Raw genomic sequence first — 20,484 nt, forward strand, 5'->3', positions numbered from 1 at the left:
AAAAACAACACAAAAACTAATTTCAGTCATCTTTCTCCAGCCTCTCTCCAAATCAAAACTAAAACCTGTTCCTCCTCTTTTTTCTCATTCTTTCAGTATTGGAATATCATCCACTTGAATTTTAAACTCCAGAAACTGGGATTTTGGTGTGTTTTGTTCATAGCATATCCTCAGCACGTAGAATAGTGCCTGGCATGTATTAGGGGCCTAGTAAATATCTGTGGAATGAATCATCTCCCAACTGTCTGAATCAGAAATTCTAATCATATCTGACTCCTTTACTGATTACCTACATGTCTGATACCTCATAAAGTCAAATTATTATACATCTTGAATGTGGCTTGAGTCCTTCCTATTGTCCCCCTACGTCAGACTTACTGGTTTTATTGCAACAGGCGTCTGGATAGGAGCCTTCCTTTTAAATACTTTTTAGTCTACTCCCTTCCTTCCATTAATTTTATCTTTAAATATACAAATCTGATAGCATCACTCCCTTGCTTTAATTACTCGGTAGTTTCTTAATATCTGCAAAGTTAAGTCCAAATTTTACTCTCCCTGTACTCTTCAAACCAACTAACTTGCAGTTCTATGAATATACTGTGTTTGTTCATGCCCGTGCACCTTTCAACAGGCTGTTCATTCTACTTGGAGGACACTTTCTTCTTTTCTTGGGAAACTCCCACTTACTTATCCTTTAGGTCTACTCCCGTATGAAGTCTTCTGTGTTGCCTCTGGCAGTCAGTCCATGGGTAGTGTACTTGCAGCACTTTGCTCCTCTCTACGTAATTATTTGTGTAGACACTTTGTTTCCTAACCTAAAATGAAGTTTTGCAAGCAAGGATATAAACTTTGTGTTAACTCTACAAATACAGGATATCTTTTTCTGAGCCTTTCAGAGATGTGTGGTTCTCCATTTTATTGCTCTGTTGAATGGATTTGTGAGTATTAGAATAAGGACTATGTTTAGCAATGAAGGCAATAAAAATCTATTAACTAGAATATAATGACTCTTACTCACATTGTTGGGTTTGCCTAATGTTCTACCTTGGTTAGAGATTTTTAAGAACAGAGTTCTTTCCAATATCGGAATACTCTAGTGTCTTTCTAAGTTACAGTGTTTAAGAAACTTAACTTTTCTGTCCCCTTGAAAGACAAATTGCCACTCTCAATTTCTATAGAATTTTCTGAGCCCTGTATGTTAAGTATGTTCTATAAAATTCTAAATTTCATAAGGTGTTGTTATTTGGTATTTTGGGGTTTGTTGGTCTATTTTATAAGAGCTGAGCTAGGGAGTAGTTGTTGAAAAGTAAAATATAGTTTTGCAAGGCTTCACTGCATTATGACAGGTGTTTTCAGTTCCACTTGAGAAGATATTTGTACTAAAAAATCAGAATCATGTTACAATGCACTTTAAGCAAAAATCAATATATAAAACTAAGGATTTACCAAAACTAACTTGCAAATCTAAAAATAGGTACAAACTCTTTTTTTTCCTTAAAGATTGACGCCTGAGCTAATAGCTGTTGTCAATCTTCTTTTTTATATTTTTCTTTCTGCTTTTTCTCCCCAAATCCCGCAGTGCATAGTTGTATATTTTAGTTGTGGGTCCTTCTAGTTGTGGCATGTGGGATGTCACCTCAGCATGGTTTGATGAACGGTGCCATGCCCAGGATCCGAACCGACGAAACCCCTGGGCTGCCAAAGCAGAGTGTGCGAACTTAACCACTCGGCCACAGGGCCAGCCCCCAATTTTCTTCTTGAAACTCTGTTTTCCCTTGACTTCTTGTGACTCCATTAGGTTTTGGTTATCACTTTTTTATTACTGCCTGGGTTCTGGAGCCAAATTGCCCGAGTTTGAATCCCAGTTTTATCACTTAGTGGCGGTGTGACCTTGGCCAAGTTACCTAACCCATTTAGCCTTAGTATATTCATCTTTAAAAGGAGATACTATGTTAATTACTTCAGAGGGTTGTTTTGAGGAATACATATAAAATGCTTCAAAAAGTTCTAGGCACACACACAGTAAGCAATAAATTAAAATTTGCTGGTATCATTATAATTATCATCATTTTCAGCTTCCTTGTAGTCTTTTCTTCCTGGATTTAATCCTTTAAATGTTAATATTCCTTATTTTCTCTCCCAGCTCTCTTCTTTTTTTCTCTCTATCCTTGGGCTATCTCACCCAAGCAAGCTCATGGCTTCTGTTACCTACTGCTCTGACCTTTCTCCTGAGTTCCGGTCTTGTATATCCAGCTGCCTACTAACTCATGTCCAAAGTTTAACTTGTTTTCTGATTTTGTCTCACCAACAATTTGTTATTGTTGCTGTTTTCTTGTATCTCCTGTCTGAGATAATGGCGCCAGAAACCTTGCAGTCAGCCCAGATTTTTCTTACCTCTTTGATTTTGAGTCAGTCACAAAGTCCTATTGATTCTACCTCTAACCCATTCCTTTCTTTCCATTACAACTACTACCACCCTGGTTCAAGCCATATCTTCCTTGGACTATTGTGTTGGGCTTCCAACTGGTATCCCTTGCCTCTTCTGATCAATCTCCCTCAAAGCCAAAGTAAAAATTTTAAAAGCATGTTGGATCGTATCACTTTCCTGCTTAAAACAACACAGTGACTTTCTTTACCATGACATGTAATCTCCCACCACTCCTCCCAACCCCTCCATGCCAAACTATTGTGATTCCCTCTCAGGCCATATATTTGGTATTGCGTCTGACTAAAATAACTTAATTTTCCTTATCTTTCTGTTGAACTTATTCCTTAAGACTTGGCTGAAATGTCACCTCCCTCTCTCCCAGGTGGACACAAGTGATTTTGCATCCTTCGTACTTAGCTCTTTTGCATCCTTTATGAAATTGCTTTAATTACTTGTTCACATGTGTTTACCCCACCAGACCTAGGGACAGGGATCATATTAAGATTCATCACTTGCCATAGTACAGTGCTTAGACCACAGTAAGTGTTTAATGTTTCTGAATGAAGAGAGGAATCCAGAAAAAAGAATGCTTATTAGAAACCAAATTAAGTTCTAGAGCAAGGCACTCTAAACTTTCTCTCTCTCTCTCTCCCCAATAAGTTGTTGAGTGGGTAGATTAGAGAGCCTTGATTTCTTCAAGGTATTTGAAAAAGCCTTTTATGATATTCTTGATGACATGTTGATGAAATATGAACTGGATGATGATACAGTTATAGCTGGCTAAAGAGCTATATGTAAAGAGTATTGATTACTAGATATTTGTCAGCTAGGATAGAGGTGGTGTACCATAAGACTCTGCCTTTGGCCCATTCTTGTTCAACATTTTTATTATAACTTCTGTAACTAAATAGAAAGTATGTATATAAATTTGTGTGTGATATATAGTAGTCAGGACTTTTTCAGTTGTGGTGGAAACCTGATTCAAGCTCGTTTAAGCAAACAAGGAATTTGTAGGTTTCCACAAATGGAGTGTACTAGTTTTAGGCTGGGATTCAGTGTCATCTAGATTCTGTCTTTGCTCCTCTCTCCCCATTCTACTTTCGCCTGAATTGGCTTTATTCTTAGACAAGCCTTCTTCATGTGTTAGAAGAAGTGACCACTGGCATCTCCAGATTTAATTAGTCTTTCCAGCGTAAGGGACCAGAGGAAGAAAGAATCTCTATAGCCTGTGGAGAATATATTCCATGTAGTTTGGGTAGAGCTGAGCCCACTTCTGTAGTGGAATGAAGTTAGGGGAATGGATTTCCCACAGGAAAGACAAATTCCTCTACCAGAAGAAGGAAGGGAAAGCATGATGAAAAGTCAAAAGTGACTATCATGGACCACTACAGATTGATAACTCAAGCACTGAATGTCTAAATAGAGATTGACAACGTCATAAGAGACTGAAAGATGGAATTAAATTAATAAGATACTGTTTTTACTATCATCATCATCATCATTATTATTGGCTAATATTTATGTCTTGGGCACTGTATGCTAAGCACTTTACATTCAGTTAACTGCTACAGTGACTGTATGAAATATAGATACCCTCGATGTTTTTATTTCACAAAAGAGGAAACTGAGACTCAGAAAGATTGCATAATATGTCTGTGGGTCACCCAGCTATTAAGTAAGAGCTGAGATTTCAGCCAGTCTGTCTTTAGGAAGATAAGTGTTTAAAGTTTAAAACAATTACCTACATTTTTGTTACATGAATAAATAAGGTGCAGAACAGTGTATACACTATCAATTGTGTAAAAAGAATAAAGGGAAGGTCCATATAAACAAGCAAATACGTATGTATGCATTACGTTGATTGCTTCTGGGAAAGGAAACTGGGGATCAAGGGTAGAAGAGAGTCTTTTCAAAGTTTGAGTAGAAAAGATCTAGGGAGTTTTAATGGATGTGAAATTCAGTATGAGCTTTCAAGAGTGAGTTGGCTCTTAGAATAGCTAATACTGGCTATCATTTGAGGTTGCCAGAATACTGTAGGCACTCTGCTAGGCACTTGACATATGTTAAAGAATTTAATCTTTTAAACCACCCTAGTAAAGTAAGGGTTATTTTCTCTACCCACATAGGTAGTTGGGGATGGAGTGGAGTTCAAATGCGGGGTTTATGACTACCTGTTAGAGAAAAGATTTTACCCTTGAGGAGTTAGATGATCTTTAAGTTTCTTTTACACTATCATGCTATGATTTTCTCTGTGTGTATTCTTTTAGGAACATATACATGATGTAAAATGTGATGCTGTAGTATAAACATCCTCTTTAAGAACCCAAATCAGCTTTGCTACTTAAGATGCTTTCTTTAGGTAGAAGTACCTCTAGTCAGAATTATCCATTGTTTCCTGTCAAATCCGTGAGTCTTATGAGGAAGGTATACAAAATCAGTGGGCATTCTGTGACCTTCTAGAACACAAAATCACCTAGGAGACACTTGGGCAATGAAGCCTATCTGAACAGATGGTGATTTCCTGCTTGGTTCAACAGTGCTAAGGTGTCCATAAATCAGGAGTTAATCCATACTGTACAACACCCTTCATACCACTTTGAAGTTTTTTGTTTTTTTAAGGTTTTATTTTTTTTCCCTTTTCTCCCCAAAGCCCCTGGGTACATAGTTGCATATTTTTAGTGTGGGTTCTTCTAGTTGCGGTATGTGGGATGCCACCTCAGCATGGCTTGATGAGCAGTGCCATCTCACGCCCAGGATCTGAACCAGCGAAACCTGGGTTGCCGAATCGGAGCACATGAACTTAAGCGCTTTGCCAGGGGGCGGCCCCCGACTTTGAAGTTTTAACTCTATACCTTTAGCTTAATAGCAAAGACAAGGAAGACTTCTGTACGAAATAATGGCTCCTGGTTAATTAAAGACCCATTTTAAAATTTCTTTCGGCATGTTTAATTTTTGATCCACTAAGTTATAATTTCAGAGAAGTCTTATCCTTGGCAATTTGAAAACAAATAGGCACTAGAGAGACTGATTCCCCCTCCCCTCGCAAGGATAAGGGTCAATTTTGTCAGTAGTTACTGATAATCATTTATTTGTCCATTTTCTAAACAATTAACTAAGCCCTTCATTCTCCCATATTTTTAAAATACCCACTTATTACTTAATTGCTAAAATTTATTAATACCTAACTTGTAAACATCCCTTACTTATAAAATCCTTAGTCTGTGGATCTTAGGCATTCTCTCCTACTCCTCCACCCTTGCTAATAATTTTCCCTACCTTCATGTCTCTTCCTTCATCCTTCCTTCCAGACTGCCCTGCAATCTTCCTCCACTTCCTTGCTACCAGAATCCCAGTTTTGTTTAGTATTCAGATGGGCATGTGCTTCTGGGAAAGCTGATCATTTCCCCAATCCCAGATCATGAAACTTGATTGATATCAAGTTTTCTACTTCATTACAGTCCATTGGTCTATCCTGCACTTAGAGTGTTTCTTTTACCCATCCATGATTTCTTAACATCATACATTAGTCATTTGGAAAATACTGGTTCACTGAATTATACAGCTTTTTCAAATACTGACACATTTCCTTAATATCAAAGAAGAATGTCCACAATTATCTGAAAAGGCTATATATAATCTGTGTGAGGCCAGTTTTCTTAAATACTTCACCCAAAACATTTCACCAATAGACTGAATGCAAAAGCAGACATGAGAATCTAGCTGTCTTCCATTAAACCAGACATTGAAGAGATTTGCAAAATGTAAATCAATGCCACTCTTCTCTTTTTTCCTTTCTTTTGAATAATTATAGCTATTTTTACTTAAAATGACGTATGTTTTTAAATGTTATTTTAGACAAGTTAATACATACTGAATTTTTTCTCTTTAAATTGTAGTATGGTGAATATCACTAGATATATTCCACATAAAAACTCTTTGGGATTCTCAATGTTTTGTTAATCTTGTATTTTGAGATAACTATAGTTGTAATAAATAATTCAGAGAGATCTCATGTACCCTTTACCTAGTTTCCCCCAGTGGTCCACCTTTCAAAGCTATGGTACAATATCACAATAGGAATATTGACATTGACGCAATCCACCTATCTTGTTCAGATTCACCCATTTTACTTGTATTCATTTGTGTGTGTATTTAGTTTTAGGCAGTTTTATCACGTATAGTTTTGGGTATTTACCACACAGTCACAATACAGCACAGTTCCATCACTACAAGGACCCCTTGTATTGCCCTTTCCTAACCACACCCTTCCACCTCTCACCAACCCTTACCCCTGGCCACTACTAATCTGTTCTCTGTGTCTCTAATTTTGTCATTTCAAAATTGTGAGTTGTTTTAAATAAGTTAATTTAAGTACATGTTAAAATCTTTCTGTTGTATTTTCAAATACGGTAAATAGCAACAGCTATAGCCTACATAAATAAAAGCTCTGTAAGGTTCTCAATTCTTAAGACTGTAAAGTTTCCCTGAGACCAGAAAGTTTGAGAAAAGCGAGGAGAACCATTCCCATTTCTCTTTCCCAAGCTACTGAATAGCAGGTTGTGGTTTGTGATGTCTCGATTTAAAATTCTCATATTTTCTCACAGGACCATCAGTCGTGATTAGATTCTTTAGTACAGTTTGATCCATCCATATTATAACTTAGAGACTTTTCTTCTGACATCTGTGATTCTGAATGATTCAAAAGAAGGCTTTAGCCTTCTGTTGTGTTCACCTTATTTGGTTTGTAGGTTATTGTTTGTTTGTTCGTTTTTGTATCCTAAGGGGTAAGGCAACGGAATAGAGATGACAAGCTCCAGCCCTGACTTTTTAGGAAATGAGTATGTGAAAGGAGATAAGAAGTGTGTCTGGAAAAGGAAGTAGTTACAGCCAAAGAATGAATTTTTCTCAAATTCTTTATTCTTGAGAAGCTAATTCTAGTGCTTTCCTTGAAACAATACAGGAAGGGGAGGGATCATAAACCTTCTGTGGACAAAAAATAGTCAATTTTCAGAGGTAGTACATAAGGTCTCCTATCATCACTCATCAGCTGCAAAGCTAACAGCTTTGCTGAGGGAAAATGTGGTGAATTTCAAGCAGGCAAGAGACTGTAGAATGAGAAGACCTAGAAGAGCAGGATAGATACTTCATTCAGCAAAACCTTTGCCACTTGCATGTGGTTTGTGTTGTGCCTTTTACTTTCATTTATGAGATTTTTCTCCTTTATTAAGTTTTCAGCATAATTTATCCGTTCTCACACACTGAGAATTTAGACAGGCTTGAATATTAGGATTGTTTGATCTGTTATCGCTTCTTAACTAAAAGAGCTCTTTGGTGTCTGAGCCTGAGACTGTATAAGGATCATTGCAGCAGAACTCCCTATGGCTAGTATGTAGTCTTCAAATTATATGTTCGCTGCACTTGCATTTCCTGCTACACGCTGGAACAGCCGTAACTGCTGATTGGTTAAAATTGAGTGCTAAAGTAAGTCACCTGTGAATAATAGACTATGTACCTTCCAAGAACTAACTGGTTGATGTCTGGTTATGGTGCCAGCTACTGTGTCTTTCTTTTTCCTTCTTGCCTTCTGCTACAAGATGTGTTGGAAATTAATCAGAGTTACAATCAAATTCTTTTTCAAAGCAGCCTAAATGAAATCTGGAAGTTCAGCAGACCAGCAGCCTCTTTCTTCTGTTTTTTTTAAAGGGAGAGGTAGAGTCAAAGAGTACTTAGTGTTGAGGTAGAGTCAAAGAGTACTTAGTGTTTGAAAAGGGGCCGATTTCCTCCTTCACTAGTAATTAAATGTGTTGTTTTGAGATTTACTCGTAAAATTCTATTGCATTCTGATAAGAGCTTTGTGGAAAGCAGGAATTCAGATTTCTCTCTCCATCCTCTGTTATTCCATGATTTTTACCTGCCAGCCTCTTGCAACAAGGAATCACTATATTTCAGAATAAGCAAAAATAATCCTTAATTATTAAAAAATTAAAGTAGACTTATTTCGTCTCAAAATCCCAGTCAACACGAGGCAGTTCAAGTAACTGAGAATTTTTTTCCCTTTGTATTTTAATTTGAGTCAAATAAATAACATAATAAATTGATAAATGGGATTTAAAAAAAATACCCGCTCTTGGGACGGCCAGGTGGCGCAGTGGTTAAGTACGCTCATTCACTTCGGTGGCCCAGGGTTCGGGGGTTCAGATCCAGGGTGCGGACATGGCACCGCTTGGCAAGCCATGCTGAGCTAGGCATCCCACATATAAAGCAGAGGAAGATGAGCACAGATGTTAGCTCAGGGTCGGTCTTCCTCAGCAAAAAGAGGAGGATTGGCAGCAGATGTTAGCTTAGGGCTAATCTTCCTCAAAAAAAAAAAAAACCTACTCTTCTTTTTAATAACCCACAATAAAACTTTGTGAGCAAATCAAGTTTTATATAATACATTGGCAGGGGGTGTACTTCTGTGTTTGTCCATGAATCAGAAACTTATATTACTGTTAGTATTGCTGATGCTGAGTCACTGTAAAATCTTGAAGGACCTTTGGAATTATAGAAGAAAGAGAACATCTTGTTATTATAGTATTTAATTTATTTGTGTGACATTCTACTTTCTACATAATTGTATCCAATAATTTTGAATAAAGCTGAACCCTCATCTAACCATTATCTTCAATTATCTTTCATTTTTGGATAAAAGAGTTTTTAGAGCTACTGCAGTTGTCAGCTAGAAGAGACTAGTTTCCTTTCTGCCTTTTGACTGTGAAGGTGAAGGTATCAGACTTAACATTTGTGAAGAGGAGAGGGGAGGGTCTGTCCCAAATATTTCTTCACTGCATTTTCTACCCCAATAATTATGTTGCAGCCTTGAAATTGTTCCTCGATCAGTGCCTCTCATGTGTGGGAGGCAGCTGAAGTCAGTGTATAATTACTTCTTGCTGGGAGATTAATGGATCTGGCCTTTCTTTATTCTCTCCAGTCCTCATTTCTGTGTCACCTGCCTATCAGCACTCAGATCCCTAATAGGTGCTATTAAGACTAACATCTAAAGGTGAATTGAGAAGAAGTATCATTAAAAGATAAAGGACATGAACTGTTGGAAAACTTCAGAGATTTCCATCTTTAAATTCTTTGTAAGTCTCTTTTCAGGTTTTTGTTTTGTTTTGTTGTTTACCTCCCCATTTGGTGAGCCCCAGGAACCATGGTGGCACTTCTTACCCATTCAGAGACTGAGAATTGGCCCAGCTTTTATTGTTGTCATAGGTGCTGAGGTAGATCTTTTTATATTCCTGTTCCTTATTTTCCCTCCTGGCACCCAATCTCCTGACAATCACTGCTGTTATATCCTAGGTATATGGGAAAGATGGCAAAATGAGTCCTTTTTTGATTTTTTTTTTTTTTTTTTGAGGAAGATTAGCCCTGAGGTAACATCCACTGCCAATCCTCCTCTTTTCTGCTGAGGAAGACTGGCCCTGAGCTAGCATCCGTACCCATCTTCCTCTACTTTTTATATGGGATGCCTACCACAGCATGGCTTGACAAGTGGTGTATAGGTCTGCACCCAGGATCCAAACTGGCGAACGCCAGGCCACCGAAGTGGAATGTGCACACTTAACTGCTGCGCCACCAGGCCGGCCCCCGTGATTTTTATCCTCTCCTGGAAAGTGATAAATGATGCTATGTTTGTCCCGGTGAATAGTAGAATATGAAATCCCGTAAAGCCACCTAGGTTAATATCACAGAGCTGCTTATTACACACTATGGCTTAATGTAGATTATAGGTGTGACCAAACGGTAATTAGCAGAGCTGGAACTATAATTAAACACTATTGTGCTGCTTTGTGATTTCTCCTTAGATTTCTGTTGCAAAGTAGAAGGAAATTGAATAGTTCCAAACCCTTAGGTGGATTTCTTCACTTATCACTACTCCCAAAAATCTCTTAATTAACTAAATAATTAAATAAAATCATCCTCACACAGAGATCCTAAACTCTTAATAACTCTGATCAGTAAGGGTAGTTCGATGTATATACACGTTAATCAGCTCCTCTTCTATATTAGTTCTGATACTCTTGGTAATAAGTTCAGCTAAATTTCTTCTCTTCAGATGTTCTGTAGCAGAGTTTAATTTGGCAGACTGCTTGAATGCAACAGTGATGCTTTCCTACTTATATCTTAGATGTTGTTTTCTGGATCTGTCAGTACGGAATTGGAGGCTTGCCTTTATCGAGTATGTTAGTAGCTTATTGTCTCCCTGGCCTCCCAGCAGCACTGAATAACCTAGTGGGAAATGAAACCACTTCCAGCAAAGAGCTGTCGACGGCTGAGAGAGAGTATCTAGGTGACTCTCTGGGGACTTACTTTCCTCTATGCTTGAGATTGCTGCCTCAGCGATGGAACAGGTTCGCAACAGGACATGCTCAAGCAAGGCAATCAGAAAGTTCACAGGAGTGACCTAGAAGGTTTAGGCCAATCTCTGCCATTCCAGGCAAGAGGACCTTACAGGAATTTCTCTTGCTAGTAGAAGAGAGGTATAGAAAAGGGAATAGACTCTAAGCAAAGGAAATGCATCTACTGCAAAATTGCTTCTCAGTTCTTCCCCCAAGAGAAAGAACAGAGGAATAGAAGTAAGGCCAAGAGTAAAGATGATCCATATACTCTGTCTCTAATTTCCCCTTTCTAGTAACTCTCAAGGGTAAAATCTCCAGGAAACTTTCTTTCCAAAGAGTTAAGAGCCACCTTCTTACAGCATTCCTGAAAGGGCTTAATGGTTAGAGCCAGATTCCAGCACTGCACAGGAGTATAGGAGATCCAGTTTACTTTTTCTGTGTTGTTTTTACCTTCAGATCTGTCCATGGAAATTTTAAAGGGTCTTCCAAGGATGTACTGCATCCTAAGAAGTTGCCAAATTACATATAAATGCCTGATTTTCAAGAGAGCAAAAATGCCTTTTGGCATTTACCATAATGCAGAAGATTCATTTTATAGGCTTCCACTTTAATTTCATTGTATGAAAAAGGTGGAGTTAGGGAAGGTACAGAGTGAGTGGGTATGACAAAAAGCAGATAAGGATAATGTTTTGGCAGCTTTTCAAGGACTGGAATTAATCAGAATCAGTGTTTTAGCATCTGTAGACTCTGGCAGTGATGAGCCACAAATAGCAGTGACTTCTAAGCCAAACAGCAGAGAATGGATGCAATACCCACGTCTCAGCTTCTAGAGCAGTAATTGAGGCCAGAAAGGTATGTGTGTGTGTGTGTGTGTGTGTGTGTGTGTGTACATGTATGTGTTAAGAGGAGGGAGGCGGATTATAGGTAGAGCAGTGGTCATGTAGTAAACTATCCAGAACTAGAGTTCTGTTGCAGAGCTGTCCAGCAGCTTGGATTATGGGTACAGTGTGTGGCTCTCTCTGAATGTAGGTCTATTAAAGGAGTACGTTCAACCTGGTCTTTTACACGGTGAAGAGGGTCCCAATCCTTGACTCTCATTTTCTAAGTCTGCTGATTGGTATCATATTTAATCTTCAGGGAAGATCAGCCAGTGTGTTTATTGAGTGCCTTTGCTTATGCAAAACACTACGTTCAATTAGGATTAGGGCATTGTAGACTCAGAGTTGGTACATTATCGACCTGATAAAAACACTAGGATTTAAAGAGTTAAGGGATTATTACTCTCTTTATTACAACTTTTCTTCTAACTCTAAATGTATTGCATTCTTCTTGGAATCTAGGTAATTGCATTCTTGTGAGAAATTCTAGTTTTGGTGGTAGATTGCTGATCCTTGTGTTCGACTGTTTTTATCTGTGTGTGGGTAATCAGCTTCATCTGCAGACTGCTTGGATTCGCTTCTGGATAGTAACAGCACCTCCTGTCTCATAGATAAATTTGATGTTAGATTCGTACTCCAAAATGCCATTCTTATTATCCAATTGCTTTTATTATCCCTGAGCATTGGAAACCCCCATCAGGTTGCTCTCAGCCCTCTTATAACTTTTAAGTAGATTTCCTTCTAACTGAAGATGAATTAAAGCTCCAGTTTTCTTGAAGTGGCATTCCTAGGATCTGGATATTTTTCCGTCTCTTTATCCTCACCTGTATTCTTGGGTTTTATACCTGATTAATGTATTATTTATTGAATGATAGATTGGTGGGAGGTATAGTGGCAGCAGTAGAACATGTCTCAGAAGCTAGGCCTTTTCTTTCTCATCAATCTATGTGTTTTGTTGCTGTTGAAGTCTGGCCCTGATTCTCTTTCAATAGAGATTTTTAAATGACACAAGATTGTTTTATACACTTTTAGCCAAGCACTGTTTATGAGGAAGATCGTTAATAAGAAATAGAACTCCTCCTAGCACAGGGTGCACTCATCTACACCACTAGATTTGTAGTGGTATCATGAGCTATAACTTGAAAGGAAGGACCAAAGTCTTATATTTGGAGCCCTCCACACTCTGGCAGGAAAGGGTGTAGGACTAGATTAAATACAGGGAAGATATTTCCTCTAAGTGTTCTCCCTGCAACTCAGCCACTACTTTCTCTTCCCCCACAGATGGAGTCCCCTGTCTCCACGCCAGCAGTGCTGCCACTGCACCTTTTGGTGCCAGTGGTCAGTAATGACATCTCGTCCCCCTGTGAGCAGATCATGGTTCGTACCCGATCAGTTGGGGTCAACACATGTGATGTGGCTCTTGCCACAGAGCCCGAGTGTCTGGGGCCCTGTGAACCTGGGACAAGTGTCAACCTCGAGGGCATCGTGTGGCAGGAAACAGAAGATGGTAAGTGCTATGTTTGCTTTCCCATCCCTTCTCAAACTGCTTTTGCCAACACGGGCTTATTGTTGTAAATAATACCAGATATTTATTAGGAGTCTCAAATGACCATAGTCTGATGGTGTTACCTACCCAGAGGATTACAGCAAACTTACTAATAAAATCATCCAGCTTCTAGAGATTGTCAATTTTTTAAATTAATTAACTCCCCTTCATAGATATTCAACAGTGTTGGTCCTGGTACTTAAGCAGTCATTTGATAGGTGCTGACCAGGTAATTCAGACTGTGTCTATACTCTCTGTAACCCTCTCTCAGTTATAGAGAATTTGAATATAAATGAACTTCGGTGTCAGTCTTGAAGAGAAAAAGTAATAGAAAGGCAACTATGGGAGTCAAGGAAATGGAAAACAGTCACTCTTAAATTGACTTAGTGTTGGCTCGTTGCATATGCAGCTCTTGCCTTTTTTAACACCTGGAGGTGAAGCCAGTGCCTTCCCACTGGTTGCCGCATTGCCCAGCCACACACACCACTTCATATATCTGTCACTTAGTACAGATTTTATAGGCCTACACAACAGGGAAATGTTTACATGGTGTTGTTTTCAGGCACCCACTAAGCAGTTGGCTCACTATAGGGTGCTACTGCCCAAGGCTACCATCCAGACTTCTTGTATATTCCATTTGCCCCTGAGAACAGAATCTCTTCTGTTTTAGAAGTTCATAAACCTGAAAAAATAGAATAGTCATGCAACGGGATTTAACCAGATATTTCAAATTCCTTCATATCATCTGTGGCAATATGATTTCAGCACATACATTCTTTTTATCAAGAATCCAAGTCCTTGTCAAAGTATGGGTGGTTAGAGAGGCTGCGCCCGTCAGGTCTCTGCATCAACAACCAGACTTTAAAAGCATCCCCACCCTGAGGAGTTAAGAGGCCCAAAGGAGCACAGCTCATTATCTCTGATTATCATAAGCTGTCTTGTCAATCTGCCTCTGGAAATTCAGGCATTTCATTCTTGTCATTCTCATAAAAGTCTATTCCTCTGAATATTTTGTTGTGATTCAGTATTTATTTAAAGTCTGCCATGCACTAAGCAATGATGTGACACAGGTTAAGAATTTTGTGTTCTTGGCTTTGTTGTCAATAGCAATGTAGTAAAGCTTCAGCTTTCAGAATAACGTTGTTGTGAGGTTTTATTGTGTGCCTGAGACAATAATGAAAAAAAGAATCGTATTGTGCTAGAAACTGAAGCAGAGACAGTGGAAAGAGAGGTTGGCCCTGGAGTTTGACTCTGGATATGTGTATACAGTATACAATCTTGAAATCACAAGTGGCTATCTCTGATTTTTAAAATGTCATCTGCCTATAGCCAAACATTTGAACAGCCAGAGTCTCTTGGAATGACAGACATATCCAGACCACAGCTCTCTGCCACCAGGCAACCTTCAGGCCCTACTGTCTCAATATATTGAAGATAGAAGACATCAATTTCCTGCTTATTTTTTCTACCTATCTTTATGACGGTGACTTTTCTCCAAAGGCAAGATGCATTTCGTGCATGTGAACCTGATGAAAACTTTCTAAGAGAGAGAGGCTAACCCTTGCACTCTCCTGAGAACAATGGATACCTTTTTATCTGAGGATCCCTATTCTCCCTCCCTGCCAAGGGGATGCTAGCAAAATTTTTTTGTAAATTATTTGCTCTGAAAGGCTCTCTGGTTATCACTAGCAGCCTATTACCAAGTTCCCCTGTTATACACTTTTATTGCACCCTGTACTTTATTTCATAGCACTCATCACAATTTGCAATTTTGTATATAATTGTATTTTCTATTAATGTCTCTCTTCCACTGTTTTAGAAGTTCTCTGTGCTCAGGGACTCCGTTTTGCTCATCCTTGTATCCCCATCTCTTAATACCTGGCACCTATGATGGGCCCTCAGAAATAGTTATTTGAGGGGCCAGCCCCGTGGCTGAACAGTTAAGTTCATGGGCTCCACTATGGTGGCCTGGGGTTTGCCAGTTTGGATCCTGGGTGCAGACCTACACGTGACTCATCAAGCCGTGCTGTGGTGGCGTCCCACACAGAAGAACTAGAATGACTTACAGCTAGGATATAGGACTATGGTACTGGGGCTTTAGGGAGAATGAAAAAATATATATTTATTTGAATGAATGAATGCATCTATGTCATTGTCATTTCTGGATCTAAGTTAATATATATCTAATAGATACCATAATATTGTTTGAACTTAGAAATCGTGTCAAATACTTTCCAAAATTCTATACCTTCTCTGAAACTCAAAATAAATACTACTTTCACCAGGTTTGAGATCACTCTCATTTATTTAAATCTGTAAGATTTTCAGTCCTCCTACTTTTAATGCCATATTTCCTCCCACTTACAGTATTGTGTTTCAGGGCTTAGTAACTCCTTTCTCTTTCTTTCAACCCAAGGGAAAGGGAACTGTTCTGCAATTATATTCTCTACTTTTCTTTGGTCTCTGGCCATCCCAGAGGGCATTCACCTGAGCTGTTGGTTGGCAAAGGTCTGAATTGGGATAAGAGTTGGTTCACATTTCTTTTCATCTTCAGGTAGCAGAGATTTCCTACAAAGATCATTCTCTGCAGATCTATAAGATCTAGTGTACTGAGTCCTTCCTCAAGTTAATAATAAGAACTATATACAGATACTTTAAAAAAATCCTTCTAAGCTTTTTGTCTCCTACCTGACTCTCTGTACTTCTGTCTGTCTCTTTGCCCAGCAAACTACTATCTTCAAACAGAAAAACCCTTACAGTTTAGAGAGAAGCTGTGAATGCTTGGCCTCTGAGGGGAATGAGGGACCCTGAGGTCCATTTAGAACTGAGCCACCTTGCCGAGAACAAGTGTAGGGGTCATGGCCTCAATTCTTCCTGATTTCTTTGCTTACCTGTCCTGCAGTGTTGCTCCTTTCTTCCCTATCTCTCACTGTACACCTTGCCTTGGAGGCATTTTTAAGTCCCTGCAGATCCCATCTCTTTTTAGGCTGTTCATAATTCAGCCAGCACTGCAAAAATCCTCCTCAACTAAGCTCAACCTTAGAACTATTAAGAGGACCCAATTGTAACCTGGAATGTTTTCCTTGGCTTTTTTGAGACTTTTTCTTAGCACTTATGCAGAGGTCTGATTCTACCTGATACCACTTTGTGCTTCTTCACTTCAAATCAAATAACAGGTCCCAAGTCTATTCCTGGTTCACAGGATTTATCTTAACCCAGGGTCCTGGAAACAATGAATAAGAAGTCTTAAGGTAGACCATATTCTTTGGCTGAGGCAAAATTGCTTACAGGCTTCTATGGTGTTTTACAGAAAGGCAAGGCTGACTTTAGATAAGAATTCCAGGAGGTGCTATCAGTTTTTCTTTTTAGACCACAGCACTAAGTGGAAGGCCATCAGCAGTGATGTATTTTACTTTGGCAGATATGCTTTCTGGAAGAATTTGTGGTATAGTGGAAAGAACACTGGGGTGGAAATCAGGAGACTTTCCTTTGTATGTCTGCCACTTATCATTGTGACCCTGAGCAAGTTCCTTAACTTCTTTGGGCTTTAGTTACCTCATCTCTTAAGTAGAGTTGAACTAAGTGACCAGTAAGGACTAGCTTTTAAGTTATAAGAATCTATGACTGGGGCCAGCCCAGTGCCACAGTGGTTAAGTGCACATGTTCTGCTTCAGCGGCCCAGGGTTCGCCGGTTCGGATCCTGGGTGAGGACATGGCACCGCTTGGCAAGCCATGCTGTGGTAGGCATCCCACATAGAAAGTAGAGGAAGATGGGCACGGATGTTAGCTCAGGGCCAGTCTTCCTCAGCAAAAGAGGATTGGCAGCAGATGTTAGCTCAGGGCTAATCTTCCTCAAAAAAAAAAAAAAGAATCTATGACTTAAACATTGGAATTAGCTGAATATGGCATCTTGAAAAGGAATGGTTTCATATACCAATCATGGAAATGAAAACTGAAAAATATTAACACCAATGATGAAATTTCATTATACACTTGTTATATATAGATTTGTTTCATTAGAAAAATGAAACTTACTTACCTTGCTGGTCTCAAATTCAGCAAATCTCCACCTCCCATTTTTCAACTCCTGATCCTAGACCGACAAGTGGAAGAATTCACAAAACCCAGCTGTTTTTGATGCAAGTATATGCTAGCTGACATAAACTGAGCTTGCAATACTACTAAGCGATCCCTTGATCTCCTTGTTACATTCACAGTCCCCAGTGCTTACTTCATTCTCAAGATTCATTAACCCAATTCATTCTCTCTTCATGCTCTTAAACTAAGCTAAGATCAAAGCTACCCACCTAAATCCCCCAAGCTTCCCTCCTCTCTTTCTTAAAACATATTTTTATTATCCTATTTCTTTTTTCCTTCCTTATTCTGAAGATTCTTTGAGACTTTATACCATGAATTTTATCTTTTTTCTTTATCTTCATTTTTTCCTCTTCTATTTAAAGTCTTTCTCTCTGCAACACTTTCTTACAGTGAAAGTAAGAAAGTTTCCTCATCCTTGCTACCCCTTTGAACTGACCTCTCCCCTTTTCTTCACTACTTGCTATTGCTGTTTCCTATTGCTCTTTTTACCTTCCCAGTATCATATAACATCTTGCCATCAGATTTCTTCTGCCACAATTTGACTGAAACACTTCTCATACCACACGTTGAGAAGTTCTACTATTTCTTTATTCTTGAAACTGTCCTCTCCTGTCTTTGTCATACTGCACTTCCCTAAATCTCCTCATTTCTCTTTCTCACTGGTTATTTACTTTATTTTGTGTCACTCCCTCTTCCTCCTTGTATTCATTAGGTCAGAAATTCCTGATGGGTTTTAGGATGCTGAAATACTGGTCAGTTCTGTCCTGTTGTCTTCTAGCTGGGACCTGTGGCAGTTGGTGCCCCACTCCCTTTCTCCCAGACAAGCAGCCTTATCCACAGTAAATTTTTCATTTACTATATGTGCCATAATGGGGAAAATTGAGGAAACATTGAGTTAAGAATGAGATTTGGCTGCAAGCAACCTAAGATGAAGTAATAATGATTTATTCTGAGTATTATGAAGGTAGGCAGCCTAGAGCTGGTGTGATGGCTTCACAAAGTAACCAATGTTCCAGGCTCCTTAAAGTTACTTCTTTATTGCAAAATTGCTAATGTAACTCTAGCCATCATATTTGCTTTCCAGGCTTGAAAAGGAAGGTGCCTCCCACCCAGTCCATTTCCCTTTGACAAGCTTTCCCAGAAGCCATACCCTAAGACTTATGCCTACATCTCCTTGGCTACCCCTTTTGCCAGAAAGGCAAGGAAATGTAGCTTTTTAGCTGGATACATTGCTTCCCCACACAAAATAGAGGCTCCTGCTAAGAAAGAAAGGGAAGCAATTAGAAGACTCTGCCCCTCTTCCCTGCATAGCCCTCCTACATCATAACTCCCAAAAATTACTTCAGCAGCCTTCTTTAGTAAATACAGTCTTACATATTCATGGATTCAGCTGTTTCTCTTGTATGGACAATCCCAAAACTTTTATCTCTAGACTTGACCTTTTGCCTAATTCCGTTTCATACTGCTGACTTGAACATTACCAGAAACTGATTTCTTAAGTTCAAAACATCTGAAAAATAATAAACTTGTTTCTCCTAAAATTTTGCTTCTCTTTTCTTCTTCTCTATTTCTCTTCATTAGACCTACCTTCGTCACGTACTTTACCATCCTACCAGTTTTCTAGGCTCCAACCTCCCTAGGTATCTCTTACTCTTCGTTCTTCATCCCTTTGTATAGCTTTTTAATATGAGCCTATGGGCCATACAAAAACAGGTCATGTTTTCTAATCGTTGAAAAAAATGATCAAAACTAGAATATTGTGAGATGTGAAAATTATATGAAATCCAAATTTCATTGTCCATATGTAAAGTTTTATTGGAACATAGCCATACTCATTTCACATATTTTCAGCCACTTTTGTGCTAAAGTGGCAGAGTATTGCAGCAGAGACCATATGGCCTGCAAAGTGAAAAATATTCTATCTGGTCTTTTACTGAAAAAGTTTGCAAACCCCTGGTCTCATGCATTACATCTAATACATTGAAAATCCCATCAGACAACTTTTAAAAAATTTTCCCTTTCAGTCATCATATATACTTTCAAGAACTCAAGAGAATAGTTTATTATATTTGCCCAGATACTTTACATTTCTATTGTTCTTCCTTCATTCTTGATATTCCTGGAGGCCCTCTGTTTCCCTTTTGTCTGAAGAATCTCCTTTAGTAATTCTTTTAGAGCAGGTTCATTTGACTATTAATTCTCTGAGAATGTATTTATTTTACCTTTATTCCTAAAAGATCTTTTTTCTGAATACAGAAATCTAGGTTTACATTTCTTTTCTTTCAGAACTTTAAAAATATTGCATTTCCTTTTAGTCTCTATGGTTTCTGAAAAATACACAGTCACTTAAATTCTTATTCCTCTATAAGTTATATGTCATTTTCCTCTGCTTGCCTTCAAAGTTTTTGATTACAATGTATGATGTGTCTGACATGGATTTTTTTTTGGTTTCTCCTCTTTGGGGGTGCACTTAGCTTTTTGAATCTATAAATTTGTCTTTTTTTCAAATTTTGGGAGTCTTTGGCAATGACTTTTTAAACATTTTTTCTGTGCCATCATCTTTTCTCCTCTCCTTCTAGGACTACAATGACATAAATATAAGCTCGTTCTTATTTGTTTTCACTTAGAATTCCTATGTGTCTTTTCTCCTTTGTTAGACTATAAGATGGCTAAGGCCAGGAATTGCATTTCATATATCATTTTATTTCCCCAAGGACTAGTTTAGTCTTTACACAAAAAGTAAAATAGTCAGTAAATATTTGACTAATAAAATTGACTGTGCCTTGTACCCATGTGTTTCAGGCAGGTAGGTAAAAATTGTAATTTTTAGTAATCTGTCTTGGGTTCATTTGCTATGTATTGACTAAAAATAATGAGGGGTTTTGTAATGTACTTACTTTTTTTTTTTAAAGATTGGCACCTGAAGCTAACAACTGTTCCCAATCTCCTTTTTTTTCCTTCTTCTTTTTTTCTTCTGTTTTTCCCCAAGTCCCCCTGGTACATAGTTGTATATGTATAAGTATGTATATACATATATGTATATGTATATGGTTGTGGGTCCTTCTAGTTGTGGCCAGTGGGAGGCCACCTCAGCATGGCTTGATGAGCGGTGCCATGTCCACACCCAGGATCCAAACCAGCAAAACCCTGGGC

The 20,484-nt window shown here is 38.6% G+C and overlaps 1 protein-coding gene across 3 annotated transcripts in view; it reads left to right on the top strand.

Annotated features, from left to right (window-relative positions):
* Positions 1 to 20,484, top strand: part of ZNF609 (zinc finger protein 609) — a 206,289-nt gene that overhangs the window by 133,386 nt on the left and 52,419 nt on the right. For all 3 annotated transcript variants that reach the window (XM_046652704.1, XM_046652706.1, XM_046652707.1), the window contains one exon: positions 12,969 to 13,194. In XM_046652704.1, coding sequence (XP_046508660.1) covers positions 12,969 to 13,194 — 226 coding nt within the window. The remainder of the gene's footprint in view (positions 1 to 12,968; positions 13,195 to 20,484) is intronic.

This window comes from Equus quagga, chromosome 2 (assembly GCF_021613505.1).
Source record: "Equus quagga isolate Etosha38 chromosome 2, UCLA_HA_Equagga_1.0, whole genome shotgun sequence".
Classification (NCBI taxonomy): domain Eukaryota; kingdom Metazoa; phylum Chordata; class Mammalia; order Perissodactyla; family Equidae; genus Equus; species Equus quagga.